A 19,217-nucleotide genomic window follows, 5' to 3' on the forward strand; every position below is an offset into this window, starting at 1 on the left:
AGTCATTTCCCAAACAATTTAGGAAGATTAAGACACAGCATGTATAACTAATCTGTATACAGTATTTTATAGTAAAGGAGGGAAACATCCCAAACTCTAGAATTCAAAGCTGGTGAAATTCTTTTCTTCACCGAATTCAATATGAATTCGTAACAAGGGATTATCAATGACTTATGGATGTAACTGGTAAAATTATGAGAAATTTAGCTATTCTAATTGGAATTAATGTGGGAATTTTGTACCTGGCGAATCTGTATCTGGAAGATCTGGATTTTCAATATGCTCCCATTTAAAACTATTCTCTTACTATTCTAATATACAGTTATTAAAAATATGCAAAGACATATCTGTCAGTTTATCTGCTCTTATGTGGATTTTGGAGATGTTGTTAGGAAGAATTCTCAGTGGAGAAATGCTTCCAATAAGCTGCAATCCAAATTTTTATTATTTAATGTATATAGAGAAAAAGGTAGGACATGAGTTAGAAAGAATTGTATCAAAGAAACAGGATCAGATTTATAGAACACTGGCATTCTGGACAAACTGGAAGTAAACCACCCTCCATTTTAGCATACCAAATTATCAAGAGTGGACTGGGATACTTTATTCCAGTTTGTTTCCAGTGCCTGTCCTACATCTTCCTCTTCAGAACTGTGCCCCTCTGGCCAGGGGAGAACAGAAAGTTATTGGGTATGCTTCCTGCAATACAGGGGATGTCATGAGCTGTATGGCTGTTTACACCTGCTTTTCTGACAAACCAACAGGGAGTAGAACTCTCTCCTCTTAAGCTGACCATGCAAAGGTGAAACCAGCTCAAGGGCTAATCATTCTTGGGTCAGGCAACCTCAGAAGCACTCTGGAGCTATTATTGTCTCATCAATCAAGTTTGTTAAATGTGCACATTATTTGACCCACTCTTTGTGAAAGAACAAAGTCAGCCTTGAGATAAACAATTTTTTGAAATTGCCAGCTCAGGAAATCAATGTTTTTGCATACATCAAGATAAGCTGACAGTGAACATCTGTCAAGAGACCAAATATAGAATTCACTCAGGAAACATGAGAAAAATAATATTAGTGCCCTGTACATTTGGCTTCCATGCTTCCCATATACTTTGTGGCACAACTTCTCATTCCTTAACTGCATAAAATAGTTACATTGCTCAGATCTAATTCTATATAAGGATGGAGAAGCTGTCTGCATGGGCCAAATCTACTGAAGTGAAGGAAAGTCCAGATTCATTTATAAGTCTTTGCCAGGGTATATTGACGGTTTTGCAATAGGAAGGGCAGAGACGGACCTGAAGAAGAACGAGGCCGTTTTTTCAGGCAGTAAATTCTGAACAGTATGGATGGGGCAGTAGCAATAAGGACCTGCACATTCTTCTCCCTAGGAGATTGTCTTCTGCTCCCTAAGCTAGCCTGCTCTCTTCAAGTATGGTGGAACATGCTGTCCTTTCACCAGTGCAAAAGTCCAGCTGTTGTTCTACAGCTGGAAAGGGAGCAAAATGTCTTGGCCAGGCCTTCTTCAACCAATCTTCAAAGGTCTACAACCCATGTGTACTGCTTAACCATTTAGTCCATGAAAGAGCAGGGTTCTCATCAAAGGCAAGTGGCATTTTGAGCAGTTAAGCCTCAACAGTGCATATTAATGTAAGTTTGAAAAATGCTCCTCCAAACTGACTGCTGACTGGTTTCACAGAACCTGCAGCTTTTCTTTGCTCCATTCCTTTGCTTTAAACCCAAAATGGATAATTTGGAAGATGTTTGCATCCTGATGACTTAACATTCAGAAAGTTAAGCCTCATGGATTTTTGTAGCTTCTGAGGTTTTTCCATGCTTTTACTCTGGCTTGTATTTATGACTTTCACTCATTATAAAGCAGTGGTTTATTTAATCATTTCTAAATTAGATGCATTTATCAAGCATATTATCCTTGTACATTACTGCCTGAAATATTTATGGGAGGACACTAAGGATCCATTTCAGCAAATTAACTTCGACCCATTTGTTATCCATCTGTGAAAGAGACAGTTAAGTAAGTTTACCTATTCCTAAGACACCCATGTATTATACTCACTTTATACATCCTTTGAAATTTTGCTTCTTTAGAAGGCAGCAAGATATAGGTGAAGCTTGATCTAAACCACACTAAATTATTTAGATTTAAGCTCAAGTGTTTAGATTTAAACCATTTTTTCTTGTTGAAGTTAGAGAAAGTGGTTTTTTTTCCAATCTAGTGTGAGGGAGGTCATTTTATATACGAGGCAGAGAGCTTTGCAAAATTTTGTTGGAAACAACAGCCAAGACACACACTCCAAGAGATAGTGTTGACAAGGGAGCAAGCATTGCTGCTGATTCCTTTACCACCCAAGTGGGTCTGCAGAGTTCTTGTGATGGCAGGAAATTTTCTCAGTGCTATGGGACTTCCAAAAAAGAGGAAATTGTGGGCAAAGTCTCATGAAGCCAGTCAGCCTCATAGTACATACTTTGTGCTGGCTCTTGAAAGGCCCGCTAATCTCGCCAGACTTATTAGCCCATCAAGGAATCTATCAGTCCTTTGCTACGTCCTTTCTCCCCTTTCCTAGGATTCCCCAGATTTTTGCAGACCATTTTGGGGGGGGGGGGGAGGCTGGGAAGGATTTCTTTCTTTTTTTTTCATATAGTGGCATGTTTTCCCTTCTTTCCCTGGTGGAATATTTTCATCAGTTATGACTGTCTGTGACTCTTCATTCATCACAATGTTACATCTTTGTTTCATGTATTTCCGGTTTCAAGACTGAGCAATATTCCTTTGTCACTATTGGCAGATGGGAAAGTGGGGAAGAAAACCCAAAATTAGTGAAGAGGATCAGGATCAGATGCTGGTGGGGGATGGGTGAGTGTCATCTAGAGGCTTCCCTGTAGCTGTGGCTTTCCTCTAGGGAAGGGGTATCCCAGCTTGTTCCTGTACAGATTAGTGGCAATGAGAGGATTGAATGGGACTCAAGTGGATGCATATCTCCCCTCAGTGGCTATCTGGGAGCATTGTGTTTGATTTGGTATAAGGGTTCTCCTTTTCCATTCCAGAGTATAATTTTCTATTGTGTAATTACTTCATGCAAGAAACTATGACCATCTCTTTAACTCACACCTTGCATCTGGACCATTCTTTTTGATATATTTAACACCTCTGCAGGCTTTTACTTTACTGAGCGAGACAGGCAAATCAGCAGATGTGTTCAACTGTGAAACGAAACCCTTGATACATATGTTCATTCATCATTCATCCTGGCAACAGATAATGTGCGAAAAGGTAATTAAGAACTCCCAGAAGGAGATAGGAAAAAAGACCTAGAAAAAAGAAGGCCGGAGTGGAGGAATTCAGATCCGAGACATGAATTAGCAAGATTGGGTTCTGGTGAGATACTTCTTGAAGACCGAAAAAGCCATTCCTACGTTTGCAACAGTACTCCTGCGCTGTAGTTCCAATTGTTCATTTCAGTATTTCTATTATAATATTTGATAATTTATTGTTCCTTGATACTGCCCTGCTTATTTGCATTCACTATACATTTAACGTCCTTTGAGGAAAGAAGAAAGAAAAGCAAGATGCAACCATTCTATAATGAATACCTATGATCAACTAAAAAGACATTTGTCATCACTGCTGGCCACCGCATCGGAGGATGCCTGTTAAAAATATTAATTTACAAAAGCAATAGAAGTCATATTTCAAACAGAATTTATGAGCATCTATTAAAATATCCTAAATAAAAATATGCATTTTAAAAATGCAAGCTTGGATAGAATCATTTTACAATTAAATATAAAGTATACCATCAAGTATATTGATTTATGCCATTGTGTTGGACAATATATATGTGCGTTGTGCCCCAATATATTTTACTGAATGGCTGAAAATATATTGAAATGGAACACACATATACACATACATATGTACGCATGTATAAATGCATGTATTTATACATACTGAAACACACATAGAGTGTCTGTGCACACAAATTGAAATATCTTATCCATGATAATTTAAGAGGGTTCTATTTTGCCTTTCCACTGTCTTCTCAAATAGCAAAATTCTTTCACATTCTGTTCCCGCTAAAAACAGCTTACCTGTATTCATTTTGACTTTGTAGAGTTTGTTCCTGAAGTCTTCAGTTTTCCTGCAGAAAACAAAATGGAATATTTTAGTCATGTCCCTTGGTATTGGATGGAAATATCTTGGATGTTGAGGGATAGAGAAAAGAAAGAAACTGGTGAATCTCAATCACATCAGTGTTCACTTTATCTAATCCAGGTTTGAATTACATGCATTGTTGTTGTTGTTGTTGTTGTTGTTGTTGTTGTTGTTGTTGTTGTTGCTGCTGCTGCTGCTGCTGCTGCTGCTGCTGCTGCTGCTGCTGCTGTTGTTGTTGTTGTTCTGTGCCATCAAGTTAGAACCAACTTATAGCGACCCTAATAAGGCTTTCATGGTAAGTGAGATATTTAAGGAGTGACCGGTTCTACTCCCCTAGTGAGTTTACAGGACTGAGTGGGGATTTGAACCCTCTTCTCAATATTTTTAGTCCGTTACCCACCCACAGTGGGTATCCTTGTGTTACTGCTTCCTCTGTGGTAAACTGATTAGAGTGTCTATGTGTCCTAACAAAGTCCATGGGGGTCCTAAACTGACTGTCACATGTTTATGCACTGTTTACCAACATTTGATCTCAACAGAAAAGATAACACATTTGCACTGCTATACTAGACACACTTAGGGGAAAGCAAAACCTACTGAATGTAATGGGTCTAAGTTCTAAGAAAATATGCACAGGGCTTCACACTGCACATGTCCAAATCCCAGACTCTGCAGCTTATGATCATTTTGAAGAGAGAAAAGGAGAAGGGCAGAATTGTACTCTGGAGTGTTTTTTTAAAATACAATGAAGCATTAATTGGTTTTTTTTAAATAAAGCAAACATTTACTAATGTTGCATTCTAAATTTGGTTCCTTTAAAGAATTTTCTCCACTACTAGCGTTGTAAGAATTACTGCTCCTGCCCCAATTGATTCTAGGCAGTAGAAATAACTAGATACAAAGAACGCTGAATCAGGCCCCAAACGGAGCCTGCCAGACACTTAATGTGCAATGAAAGCAAATTATAAATACTTTAATGCAGGAAGTTGGAAGGGTTTCAGTCTCTGTGGTGTTCCATTTGTGGAGTCAATGCTCCATGGCATTCAGAATGCAAACAAATATACAAACAAACAGGAAGCAAGACATAAAATAGAAACTAAAAAGTAGACAGCTATCTCAAAGCTGGTCAACTGCTTTTAACTGCTGTGACTGATTTGATGTTGTTGTGACTATGTTTGTACATAAACTGATGAAGTAACCAAAACACTATGAGAGACAGAAGTAGATGCTATGGCTGATATTACAGACGGTGAAAGTATGCTCCACTCATTCAAACTGGAATTGGGGTTTAAAAGAAATGCAGTGTTGCCTATTTGTTATACAAATACCTAGGGTTAAATTATTAAATGAACAGTGAGAACTAATACAAATGCAGGAACAGGTGATATCTTTATTAGACCACTACAAATATTCAATCAATCAACGATCAGCCAGTTTCGATGACAATTCATTTTCTTCTGGCTATGCATCAAGTTCTTGCAGCTAGTTCCAAAAATCATATGCTTTTATTAAAGCCCCAATCTCTCATGGCCATTGTAGGGCCAGATTTAGCTTCTAGATGGAAAGAGATGTAATCTGCAAGAGGTCTGTGGGGAAGATAGTGTGGCTTCAGTTTATAATTTATCACCCATCTCTCTTTAAACAAAAGGCCGCCAAGCACTCTGTGTCCCCCTCATCTCCCCCTTTGCTGTTTTGTAGAATTTTTTTTAGTGGTCTAATAGAGGCATCACCTATTCCTTCATTTGTACTGTTTTGGAGACCACAAAGCCTTTTCCTGAATTTTTTTAAAAGTAAGAACCAAGTATCTTATTTCAGAAGTTGGTGAATCTGCAAAACCTAACATCTACAGAAATTAACAGAGGTTCTGCTGGCCAATTTTTTTAGAAGGGGGCAAGCCACAAACTAGACAGAGCTCTTTGAACCTCCTCAGCACAAATAACGGGGGACCTTCTCACACAGTCCTACTATGATACTCTTGTCCATCACTTCTCCCTCACCAACTGTGTGAGCACCAAGCTTAGAGCCCTGCACGCAATAGCAAATGACGTAGGGAAGTGGGCAGTTCCATGGAAAGCACTGGTGAGAGGAACAGCAGGAGCAGTTGTCTCTTTCTCTAGCAGGAGACTTTAAGTCTCATGTCCAATACACACAGTGCAAACTAATGGCAGCCCTATGAGCAAGGCTAATCCTAGGATAAATGAACTGGTTAATGAGCACTACTAATTCAAAGCAGCCTTTGAGTTCCTCTGATTTTTATTTTGAGCAAGCAACACCAAATCTGAAAAAGGAACATGCTTGAAAGGTATGGGGGTACAGTATTTGTTTTCACAGGTAGCATCCAGATAACCTCTGGAATGTTGGAAAACATACTGAGGCTTTTTAAAGGTTTCACTACAAACTGTATGCTCAACAAATACTGACAAACTAAGTTTATTTGATGCCCCTTCCAGCTTGGCACACAAGATAAACGCACAGCTTGCCTGTCCTAAATGCAAATGCCATAGCACTGCCTATAAATTCCACTCAGATGAAGATTCTCCCAGCCATTTGGTCTTCTGCCTTGTTATTTACTCCAAGGGGAAATGGCACAGAATTAAAAGCAAAATTATATTGTTCAATTAAAAAAAATCCTAACAACAGCCAAGAAAAATACTGAGCCCAACTCAAGAAAAAAGGGGAAAAAATTAACTAACAATAACAGACCTCTTTTATAGAAAACTTTTAATGCAGAACAAGGTGAATAACCAAGAAAATGACATTCATAGCCATTCAGGGAATGGCTAATAAAATGTCTTCACATTCTATTTAGAATAAAATGAGTTTCAAATTAGCCTGTCAAAATGCTCTGCAGTAGATTCCAGGATTAACGTGAGCCCAGTCTGTTTTGTTCTGTTTCAATAAGCTGTCTTTGACTGTAACACTAGTTTCCTTAACAGCCACAAATTATTCCTGAAAGCCTCAGATTCCAAGAGTGTTTCCTTGCTGCTAGAGGAAACTGCATTTTAAAATGTTCTCATCGTTGGGAACCGAACAAATGGTAGCACCATGAAAAAATACTGCAAATTGCAACACCACACACTGTGATTTAGGGACAAGTAGAGAACTCTTTGTACATAAAGATGTTAACCGTTGTTTCACCGATAACTTTGTTTACATAAACTGTGTTTAGCTCTGCACAAGGCTGCATACAATTTGGCTAATTCATGTTACTGTATAACATTAATATATAATGGAAGAAAGCAGAACCTATGGAACATTCTGAAAGTTGTACTTAATCCCCCCCCCCCAGCTCTTCTAAGCTATGAGTACACTAAACTTCACTACAAAGATGATACTAGAGAATTGTAATTGGATTGCCATTGATTATATCTGACTGGGAGGATCTATAATTAATTGAGCTGTGATAACAGAGTTCTCTTGCCACATTGTTCAGGCAATTCTCAGATTCTTCTGCCATGCCCAGGATATGAAGGGGTTAGATACAGAGAAAGTGCAATCTATGCTTAGTGGTTTATTGCAAGCTAATAGGGCTTTCAAGGTGAGTGAGGTATCTAAGGAGTGGTTTTACCAGTTCCAACCTTCCTTGTGAATTTCATGGGCTGAGGGAGGGGGATTTGACCCCCGGCCTCCTAAATTCTCATTTGTCACTCTATCCACTACACCACACTGGGTAACAATTAGTCTTGGAATCAATTAATTGATCTGTGGGAATAAACTACAATATCAAACATAGAAAATTCAGGAAAAGCACAATATTATAAATGGTTGTTATTTATGGATGTTATTATGTCTCATTCCAACGTGCTATAAAATGTGTTGAAGTGTGCCTTCACTCACCAAGCAACAAGCATTGAAAGGATGCTGTTACTTTATTTTCACCTATATGGCATTTGAGTAACTATGTGCTGAAAGGTACATTTTGATTCTTGACCTTTCGTACTGAAATCAAGTCTTCTCTGTTACTTACTCTGTGCTCCCCCCCGCAGTTCAAGATGTTCCTCACATAATTCAATACATTTTTCTGAAAACTAAACCATGTGCATGTATCAGACCAAAATGTCAAGGAAGTAGCAGAACTAACAGAGTAACATATACATTTTATGGGTTATTTTTGTAGCTGCAAGGACAGCTCTTCACAGTGAAGCAAATGTTAAACAGAAAGCTTCCTGAGCAAATAAAGATTTAGACAGGCATTCAGATGGTGCATGCAATTTTATGGCTTCAAAATTAAATACTAACATTATTTTTTAGTAATTGGCACTACCTAGCTTTCTAAGTACAAAAAACAAAACAGAACAAAACAAAAAGCGTTATTTTGTTTTCTAAGTGAGAAACTTTATTTTAGCTAGTTTTAAAAAGGTAAATGTAAAGGTTCCCCTTGACAATTTTGTCCAGTCATGGATTCTGAGAGCACTTGTGGTGGCAAAAAGATTTATATTAAAAGCCTGGAAATATGATCAACCTCCACCCTTCACACAATTGTTGCAGGAAGATCTGCAACAATTAGCCTCTTTTGAATGAATATCAGACAGAAAGCAACTCTGTGAGGGTATCTGTGTAGATATAAGGAAGCCTTTCACTGACTCATTTTAAATGCATAAGATAGTTTATTGTGAATACAGTGGTGCCTCGACTTACGACCGTCCCTACTTACGACCATTTTGAGTTATGACCAGCTCCAGCTGCAAAATTTTGCTTCGACTTGCGACCGGAGCTTCCACTTACGACCAAAACTAGGCAAGGAAAAGAGGCGGGAAATTCAAATGTACTAACTGTTGGTGGCGAAGAGGCTGCTTTTTTGTAGCTCTTTTGCCCCAACGGTTAGGGAAAGGGATGGAGCGGCAGAGGGAGACAGAGGCAGGGACGTCCCTCAGTGCTCCTCACCGCTCCCTGCAGGCCGATGCCACTACCGCTGCTGCTGCCCGATGCTGCCTCCAGCTCTGGCACCGGCATCTGCTTGCCAGGGACTCAGCAGTGGTGGCGGCATCGACCTGCAGAAGGTGGCGAGGAGTGCTGAGGACTGACACAGCTGCCCTGGCGAACAGCCGGCGGTGCTGGTGGTGGAGCTGGAGGCGGCGTCAGGCACCAGCAGCAGTGGCATCATCCCACGGAGGCCATCAGAGGAGGCTTGGGACTGCCTGGTAAGGTAATGTGCCAGTTTTTGGTTCTGTTCTAGGTGGGTTTTGCAGGGTGGTTTTGGGCTGGGGGGTTATGTTTCTGTGGTGTGTTTGTTTTTTGGTGATTTTTTTTGCAGTCCCAGCATGGGGCTTTCTATGTTTATTTTTGGGTTGTTTTTTGGGGGGCCGGAATGGATTAATCGCATTCCCATGCATTCCTATGGGAATGCATGCTTCGACTTACGACCATTTAGAGTTACGTCCATCTTCTAGAACGGATTATGGTCGTGAGTCGAGGCACCACTGTAATACCATACTATATTATATTGTATTGCCTTTTTGTCTGTCTGTTTGTTTTGTTTTGCTCTCTTGGTTCTGTTTTGCTCATTTTAAACTCTTTTTTTCTTTTTAGTGTAATTTAAGTTTATATTGTTACGTTAAACATGGAAAAAACAAACAAATAAAAATAATGAGTTGAATGAGTCAGAAGTAAAAGTTGATCGTTTAAAGCAAGAATCTGTGTCTGGAGTGTTGTGGGGCGTAAATAGGACTCCCCAGAGATGAACGCTCACATTCTTCATATTTTTTCTTAAAAAAAAAAAAGAAATATGAGAGTTTCAAGTAACACCATCAATGCTACAAAAAACAGCAATATTAGGAACAGTATACACACTGCTCTGATATTTAATAGATACTTAGGTTTTTAGTTAAAACTTATGTCTGTTATACAATACCAGTCAATGTTTTTATAAGTTTGATTTTGTCTGGTATTTTTTTATTTTATAATACAAAAACCCACCAAAAACACACATATGTAACAACAAAAATACAGAATTTTTTTTACAAATAATAGTCCTTATTATAAACTAAATTCTAATGTGTACCCCATACCCATCGGACTCCATTTAATAATATTTTATTACGGACTACCTCTCCAAAATTGTATTGAGTATTCTTTAGAGGCTTTCCCCCTTCCTTTCACTAACACAAATTCCACAAATCTATCCCAAATATCATAAAAATTGTTAGAACTTATTTCCCCTCTTTTTATTTTAAGTTCAATAGTCAATTTATCATTTAATGCAATATCCCACACTTCACAATACCAGTCTTCTATTTTAAGATCATTTTTGTATTTTCCAAAATCTAGCTATTAATATTCTAGCACTTGTCATAAAATTGGTGATAAATTCTTTCGAGTAATAATCCAAATCTGTGTTATTAAAAACTGACAATAAGGCAATTTTAGCACTAAAATCAATATCTTTACCAAATATATCACACATTTCCTTACAAATCAATTCCCAAAATTTCTTAACCACTTTACATTCCCACCACATATGAAAATACGTACCAATTTCCTCATTGCATTTCCAACATGCTTTGGGGTATTCTGGATTTATTATATTTAATTTTACAGTGGTCAAATATCACCTTAAGCAGATTTTTAAAATTTTTTCCTTTATTCTTGTTGACATTAATCTTAAGACTCTCATCCTCCACATTTTTACTCAGTCCTCTATTTTAATTTCTAGTGTCTGGTATTTTTTAATAATAATAACAACAAGTAGAAGCAGTAACTTGTGTACACAACATGTGTTCATGTATATATGTATTGCTTTCAAAATGGAGCTAAACGTTATGCACACTATCAAAAATAACAAGCTGCTCCATGCATTATTATTAGACACACACAACATGTCAGGGCAATTTGTTCCCCTGAATTTGAGTGTGCACTGCCCTAAAACATTTGCAAGTGTTGCTTAATGAACAATCTTCACATCAGTCTGATGGCAATTCTGACAGTACTTGCAATTTTCTCCTATGGAACAGCCTCCTCCACAAATAAAAACTCACTGACCTTGCTTCTGCTGTTTACCCAGCTTGTACACACTATGATGTCTCCTGGTTTTATGCCTAATATAGCCCTAAAGCCTCCCCACTATTTAAAGCAAAATAGCAGCTATTCTGCTTCCCTATAAATAGTCAAAGTAAACAAGACAGATAAACCTTAACTTGGCAAGGCTGAAAAACTCAATTAGGAACATTCAAAATAATGCATTGCCTTTAACTATTGGCAGTTGTTAAACATAAAAGTCTTAGGAGTTTTGATTTCCTTTAAGTCTGAATGTTAAACATTAGGGATGACCCTTTTGTGTTTTATCGAAAGACAACAATCAGGATAGAATTTCATTTTAGGTTTCCATGTTCTTCTATTGATTCACAAAAGAGAGCCTCTAAAACATGAAGTATTCATATTAATGGAAGAGGGATATATGAAGTTTTTATAATCTTCTGTGTTTTGTGTAACCTTTCTTTCACATTTCACTTGTGAAATTACCCATGAAATTTTTCATCCAATAGTGTTGCGGGGGCTGCTGTCAACAACCAATCAGAACATCCAGAAGAGAGTGGGAATTTTGAATTAAAAAAAAAATACTGAAATCGTCAGAACTCAGTGAGGAGTTTTCTTTCTTTGCCTTAGTCATTCCTTGTGGGTGTGTCAATTCTTGGTGCCTGCTCTCCTGGACTGTGGTGCCTGCCAACCTACCTGTTTGCCTCTCTGCTTCCATCCTAGATCCTTTTATTTTTTGCCTTTTCCCCTTCCTTTTTGGGGGAGTTTCCCCCTGTTTTTTACATTATTTTTTACTACTGCCTGCCTGGCCTGCCTGCTGCCGCCTATTGGCTCAAAGAAGAAAAGACAAGAGAAGAGATCAAGTGACAGGGGAGAAAACTCTCCATATTCTAGTAATTATGGTATGGGGGGCTTCATTGGATTATCTGCCTTTATTTGCTTAATAGCTTTTCTTGGTTTTTGAAAACAGTCTTTTTAAATTTGCTATTTTTTCATCTGTGTGTGCGTATCCACATGTGTACTTTTCCTGTTTGGCTGATTTTTTAAAATTGCTATTTGATTACCTTAACTTACTTTGTATTTAATTATGTTAAAAATGTACATTTCGGTGGGTTTGGGAAAACTGTTTTATGTTGTTGTTGGTTACAGAGGAGTTTCGGCCTACGGACTTAATCCATATTGGAACGGTGTCCGTAGGTCGAAAAGTCTGCAGGTTGAAAATGCATTCCCCATAGGAATGCATTGAAAACCCATTAATCCATTCCGGCCCAAGAAAAAAATACCCCCCCCAAAAAAACTAAAACACTGCAAGCCCCTGGGGCTGCAAAAAACCCAAAACAAACACAACCCCAACCCCACCAGCCCAATCCCACCCTGCAAAAGACCAAAAAAAGTTTAAAAAAGCAAAAAACAGCATCTTGCCTGCACTGCCACCAGAAGGCCTCCCGGACTGCCGGGCCAGGGCTCTGGCCGTCGCTGCTGGGCCTGGCCTCTGTCACCGGGCCAGGGCTACGGCTGCCGGTCCTGGCCTCCACCGCCGCCTTTCTCCCCTGCCGCCAGGCTTCACCGCTGCCGAAACCACCATTGGGCGCAGTGCTTTGGGAGAAGCCGTGTGGTGGGGGAGAAAGGCTGGATCGGCTCCTGCCTTTCTTCCCCGCCACCCGGCTTCTCCCAAAGGGCCGCCCCGATGGTGGTTTCAGCAGCAGAGAAGCCACGCGGTGGGGGAGAAAGACCGGATGAGCCCGCACCTTTCTCTCCTGCCACCCAGCTTCTCCCGAAGGGCTGCCCCTGATGGCAATTTTGGCAGTGGAGAAGCTGGGCAGTGGGGGAGAAAGGCGAGAATCACCCCAGGGTAGACCCTTGCTTCCTTCCCTCCCTTCCTGAAATTCAAGGGCACTCTTTTTGTGTCCTCAGAGCCTCCCTTTTCCAAACTGTTGGGGTGAAAGAGCTAAAGAAGCAGCCTCTTTGCCACCAACAGTTTGAATTTCCCACCCTTTTTCCCTGCCTTTTTCAGTCCGTATGTCAAAGCTCTGGCCACAAGTCGATCCAAAATTTTGCGGCTGGAGCTGTTCGTACATCAAAAAGTCTGTAAGTGGGCCATTCGTAGGTCGAGACTCCACTGTACTTGATGAGTGGGTATCTGTGTGCCAGGTCAGTGCCTAGCCAGCTATCCTGCTGCTTCCTTACCTTTTAAAAAACTTTTTTGACGACGTTCAGAAGGTTTATATTGTGCTGGCTGGGTGCCACTGAAGTCATATTGTTGTTTTCTCTTATAATTGTTGGGTGCTTTACTGCTTTTTGAATTGGTTGATGGATGAGTGAGGGTTTTTTTCTGCTCTGTGCATAGGACTGGTGGTGGTGTTATATCTTGGCTAGAGGAGCATCTTTGCTGGCTGGGGGTGGGCACTGCCAGAGGCTTTTTCTATAAAGTAGCACCTGCGTAAGTCTGAATATAACAGTCTTTCTTCATGCACTGCTGCCTGCCTTTGAGGTAGATGGAGTCTCTCTTGCCTTGCCTCTGCTTTTTTGGAATAGTTTCCAACAGTTATTTATAGTTTTTGAGATGCCAGAAAACAAGAATGGAAAACCTGAAACAAGAGAACTCAAAAGAGGCGTTCCTTTTTATGTTAAACAAAAGAACCAGTACACAAAAACATGAAAAACTAAAGACGTACATGCAAAATAACTTATAATGAATTCTTTGTTTGTTTATTCATTCATTCATAATATATTCCACCACCTTTCATCTTAAAAAGGACCAAGGCGGCATGAACATTTATAAATGTGAGTTTTCATAAATATGAAAATGTATGCTTTGCACATCCCTATAAACCATGTATCACAATACTTTCCCTACCACTGTACAGACCTTAGGTTGCTGGGACAGAATCCCATTCCTTGAGAGTTTAGAGCTAAACTCTGAAATCTGGGGGCATATCTTTGTGATTTTGTAAGGAAAAGATAATCCAGTAACAATTGCAAAAGGGTGTCTGTGAAAGTGAGAGACAGACAATGCAGAGAGATTCAAGGTGTGACTAGACAGCCAAATTGGATTGGGCTGGATCAGGCTAAACAGGGTCACTTGAAGTCACACAGGAGTGCAGTATGTCATTTGGGCAATCCTTGCATCCACTTGCAAGGAACAGGCGATTCAAGGCAGGAAACCACACTGTATTTCAAGCAACCCTATTTAGTCCATTCTTCCCTTTAAAGGGAAAGAAAAGATGAAGAAAAAAGGAAAAAATGACATAAAAAGAAAGATCCTTCTCTTTGTTCCCCCGTGTCTCTCCTGCCATGGGGTAGAGTCAGGAAGCTCTCAGTTTTCTACCCTGTTTTCCCGAAAATAAGACCTAACCTGAAAATAAACCCTAGTAAGATTTCTCAGGATATAAGCCCTACCCCCAAAATAAGCCCCAGTTAAGTGAAACCCTTCCCTCCACCATTGTGCAACAACCAGAAGAAGATGACTAAAGAACAAAAGATGGCTGTAAATAAAAAAAAAATCCCCTGAAAATAAGCCCCAATGCATTTTTGGAGCAAAAATTAATATAAGACCATGTCTTATTTTGGGGGAAACAGGGTAATGATTATTTTCAAGGGGCATAGCACTGAACTGGACTGCCAATCAACTTTCTCAGTGCTGGATCCAAAGGGCTTTTTAAAAAAACTTCACATCAACTTCTGTTTCCCATATGGGGGGCACAGAGGGGGGGCACAGAGGGAAGCTTTCACTTTACTGATAAGTGGCTTGAACGTGCTGTGTAGGTTCAAACAGCTGTTGCTTACCACTATTCCCAGCAAAGTAGGTAAGCAATCCACTCTAGTCTGACCCTGGTGATCACACACGTTGGAACTGAACCAAAACAGAGTGATCCTACCACACCAAAAACATAGTAGCCTCTGGCAGGGACTCAAAAAGGTGCATGTAGACAAAGATAAGGAGCAGGCTGGTCTGCCCGTATGTCATGTAGTCACTGGGAAAAGGAGCAAATTAGTCTATCACCAAAGCGGACCTAATAAAAGGGTAAAAGGTCTATCTGATCACACCTTCAGTTATGAATTTAAAGAGCATTGTGTGAATTCCAATAGCAGCACCTCTAGAGCACACAGAGGTGCATCTGAATGATAGAGAAATGTTACTGTATTGAGCAAGTTTTGCCTTCCATATATTATCCTTTGCTTATATTATTCCTTGCTGCTCTTTGCTAGGTGCTCGCTGAAGAATTTCTAGTATGGGGTGGAACCTGACATTTAAGATAAGATACAGCTTGTTTTGCAAGTAAAAATTGCTATTAGGTTAGAAGTCCAAATCACGTAGTAAGGGGGGATTGGGGGTGTTACTTTATTCAGTTTGTGAGCTCATCGGCTACTTGGCCAATGGAGACAGGTAAGAGGGCATGGGACGTGGTGGCGCTGTGGGCTAAACCGCAGAAGCCTGTGCTGCAGGGTCAGAAGACCAGCAGTCGTAAGATCGAATCCATGTGACGGAGTGAGCTCCCGTCGCTTGTCCCAGCTCCCGCCAACCTAGTGGTTCGAAAGCATGCAAATGAAGTAGATCAATAGGGACCACCTCGGTGGGAAGGTAACATCGTTCCGTGTCTAAGTCGTGCGACCATGTCTAAGTTGTGGCCATGTGACCACGGAAGATTGTCTTCGGACAAAACGCTGGCTCTATGGCTTGGAAACGGGGATGAGCACCGCCCCCTAGAGTCGAACACAACCGGACAAAAATTGTCAAGGGGAACCTTTACCTTTACCTAAGAGGGGATGGGGGGGTTGTAGGTATAAAATCTTCTGCACAACACTTTTCTGGCAGAGTGAGAGACTGATTTTCTAATTACTTTCTCTTTCTCTCCACTGTTGCAACTGCGTCACAATAAAGAACTCATTTTCACTTTCACCCCAGCTTTGTAGATTTATTACTACTATAGGTGGATATTTCCATAACATGAACATTGTGCCAAAATCGAGGAGTGGTCAGTTAGCAGCAACTCATTCCCTGGCTTTTCAAGTGCAAAACCATTAGACCTGGAGAATGGGTTTAAAACCTGGATCTCAGGGCCAAAGTCAAAGGCTGGCACTCCAGCACCCCACTTAGATCCACCTTTTAGCCATGCCTACTCTGATCAATTTATCTTAATTAATTGATGGTCATAGAAATACTGAAAATATCTTCATTCGTCATCAGGAATATGTTGTGTCACCAGAGTAAGCTGGTGACCAAAAAGCAATCGATCAGAATCAAATTCGAAAATGACCCAAATTCGCTAAGATTTGTAATTTTACTGAGTTTAAATAGTTTTTGTCTTGTTTTTCTGCCCAAAGGGCCCCCGAATGATGCAGAATAAGAACTACAAGGGAAGACATTTTAAACTCAGATTAAAAGCCAAAATTTAAAAAGTAACAATTTTTTTTCAAGAAACAGACCAACAACTCTAAATAGCAGCTATAAAACTGGTTTCACAGACCAAAACCATATGAGGCAATGCGCCCTTCAGCAGCACATAAAACATATTGGAGAATACCGGATCTGCTGAGATAAGCATCATAGAGAGGACCAAAATACAATCCAAATAATGGAGCAGTCCCAACCCCTGCCAAAAACTGACTGAGAAGGCTTAGTGTGGGGTCAGCATGTTGCTCTCTGAGCTGAGAAGAGTTCAGCAGCAGGATGGTGCTACTGTTGTGGTATGCTAGTGGACTGCACCATGGGGGCAGATGAATCCATTGGTGCCAACTGTACTATTCAGAGGGCTGAAATGGTACTCCAGGGAGCGGGGAGTGGAGACTGCCATGGAACCACTGGACCAAAAGTCCTCTAGCTGGATCTAAAGTCCTGTTGCTGAATCCAAAGCCATCACTGACACACCAGTGGGCTAGAGTCCAGGTTTGACTGGGCAGTGAGCTGGTGAAGGTATTTTCTCTGCTGCAGGCCTCTGGGGAGAAGTGGGAACAAGATGTAGGAGCTAAATTTAAAACAGGAAAAGAACAGCCCTTCTTGTCCTGGCCACTGTAAGCCAGTAGGGCCCTGGGCAGGACAGTGGCTTCAGAGGAGATAGTTTCCTTCCCCTCAGATACAAAAGACTGCTCAGTAGATTTGTCGCTAAAACATAGCTGTAGGAAGGCAGGGATATCACACTTCAGAAGGGGGTCATCAGAAGAATGGAAAATTCTATGGAATAGCAAGGGAAACAGAATGGATATCGGAGGCTGAAGCCAGTTGATTATACTTAATAGTACTATGCCTTTAAAGAACTGCTTGTACTATAACATTTATGAATGCCTTTTTATTCCAGAGGTGAGAAGTTATTAGCAAAATTTGTATGTTAACTGCCAATTAATCTCTATCTCAATCACATGCAAATACTTAGGAACAGTATTTTAAATTGTGCCAATTTTTTACCTTGCTCTAACTCTGGAAGGCTCAGCATGGAGTATTACACAATTGAAATATATATTCAACAATATCAGCATATAAAATACTGTACTGTTATGAAGGCTTTTCCTTCCTTAATTACTCATCTCTTCATCTTATCTTTAAAAAAAAAAACCAAATAGGATAAGCTTTGTTAAGCTGCAAGCGGGAAGCAAACAAATAGGAGCTCTGCCCACTTAGGAGAAGCTGTTAAAAAAAAGAGAGAGAGAGAGAAGTGTCTTCGGAGAGAGGCTTTGCAGAGTGTGTGTGTGCTAATGCTGCATGTGCGCGTCTCCTTTATTTTACTTGCACTAGTTTGAGCACTGCTTGATATAGACTAGATCGTCCCCTTTGGAAAATGGGGAAAACATTTACCTACCTCCAATTTTCAGGGGAATCACTGGTTGTCTGAGAGTTTTCAAAGATTATAGACAGAGGCTCTAAGTTCCTTTAGTAGCCTTGGAAGCCACTCATCTGACCGTGCAGCCTGAACTAATTTAAAATGGCTAAGTGTTCCTGTATTGCCTCTTCATTTACCTTAGCCAGCAACATCCCTATTGTCTCCTTAATTCTACTTGCACTAGTTTGAGCACTGCTTTACTTTTTTGGAGAAAAGCAAAGCAAGTATTCAGCAGCTCTGCCTTCTCTCTGTCACACAAATATTTTTCCATCCTCTCCATACAGCTGACATTACAGTACTTTCTTCTTGTTGCTTTGGTTCCAAACATAGCTTTAAAAAACAAATATATCTTTTTGGCAGTTTTTACCCCCATGTGTCTAAGCCCATTCTGATCTTTTGCCCTCTTGTTCTTCTCTTAGAAATAAAGGTTACTAATTTATACTGTTCCTTAGTGATTTATCTCTCCTTTCACTTCCTATACATACCTCTGAATTCAACTGAAGGCTCTAACTGTTAAGTCTAACAGCATCACTTCTACTCCTTCACATGTCTCCCATTTTTTTGTAGCAATTGTTTGTGACTCTGTCTTCAGAATCTCACCTTGAGGAAATTCCCATACTCTGCATTCCTCAGTGTGCTGCACCTATTCTTCTAGCAGTGAAGCCAGCTTGCATGTACTGTTTATATAGATTTCTGTATCATTAGGCAGGAAGACAAAGATGACACATGTATTGCAGATCACTGCAAAAGCTCCTCTTACATCCATCTACAGTGGTGTCTCGACCTATGAACATCCCTACTTACGACCATTGTTATTACCATCTCCACCCACAAAATTTTGCTTCTACTTGCAACCGGAGCTTCCACTTACAAACAGAAAAAGGCAGGGGAAAAAGGAGGGAAATTCAAATTTCTAACTGTAGGTGGCAATGAGGCTGGTTCTTTGTAGCTCTTTTGCCCCAACAGTTAGAGAGTGTGCATTGGAGGAGGCTTGGGACTGCCTCCTTCTGCTTCTGAGTGTGTGTGTGTGTGTGTTTGCAGGAGGTTTCGGGCTGCCTGGTAAGGTAAGGTGCTGTTTTCTTCTTTTTAACAACTGTTCTGGGTGTTTTTGCAGCATGGTTTTGAGCTGGGGAGTTATGTTTCTGTGCTGTGATGGTCTTGGGTTTGTTTGTTGGGTTTCCCCCTCCATTTTTGATGGGTCTTGGGGTTTTTTGTTGCTTTTTGGATTTTTCCCCATTTGTGATGGGTCTTGGG

At 40.2% G+C, this 19,217-nt stretch overlaps 1 protein-coding gene across 49 annotated transcripts in view; it reads right to left on the reverse strand.

The window, feature by feature from the left end:
* SORBS2 (sorbin and SH3 domain containing 2) overlaps positions 1-19,217 on the reverse strand; it is a 237,799-nt gene that overhangs the window by 114,300 nt on the left and 104,282 nt on the right. For all 49 annotated transcript variants that reach the window (XM_078393957.1, XM_073001376.2, XM_073001371.2 and 46 more), the window contains exon 3: positions 4,113-4,162. In XM_078393957.1, coding sequence (XP_078250083.1) covers positions 4,113-4,122 — 10 coding nt within the window. In that variant the 5' untranslated portion in view covers positions 4,123-4,162. The remainder of the gene's footprint in view (positions 1-4,112; positions 4,163-19,217) is intronic.

Source organism: Pogona vitticeps, chromosome 5 (assembly GCF_051106095.1).
Source record: "Pogona vitticeps strain Pit_001003342236 chromosome 5, PviZW2.1, whole genome shotgun sequence".
Lineage (NCBI taxonomy): Eukaryota > Metazoa > Chordata > Lepidosauria > Squamata > Agamidae > Pogona > Pogona vitticeps.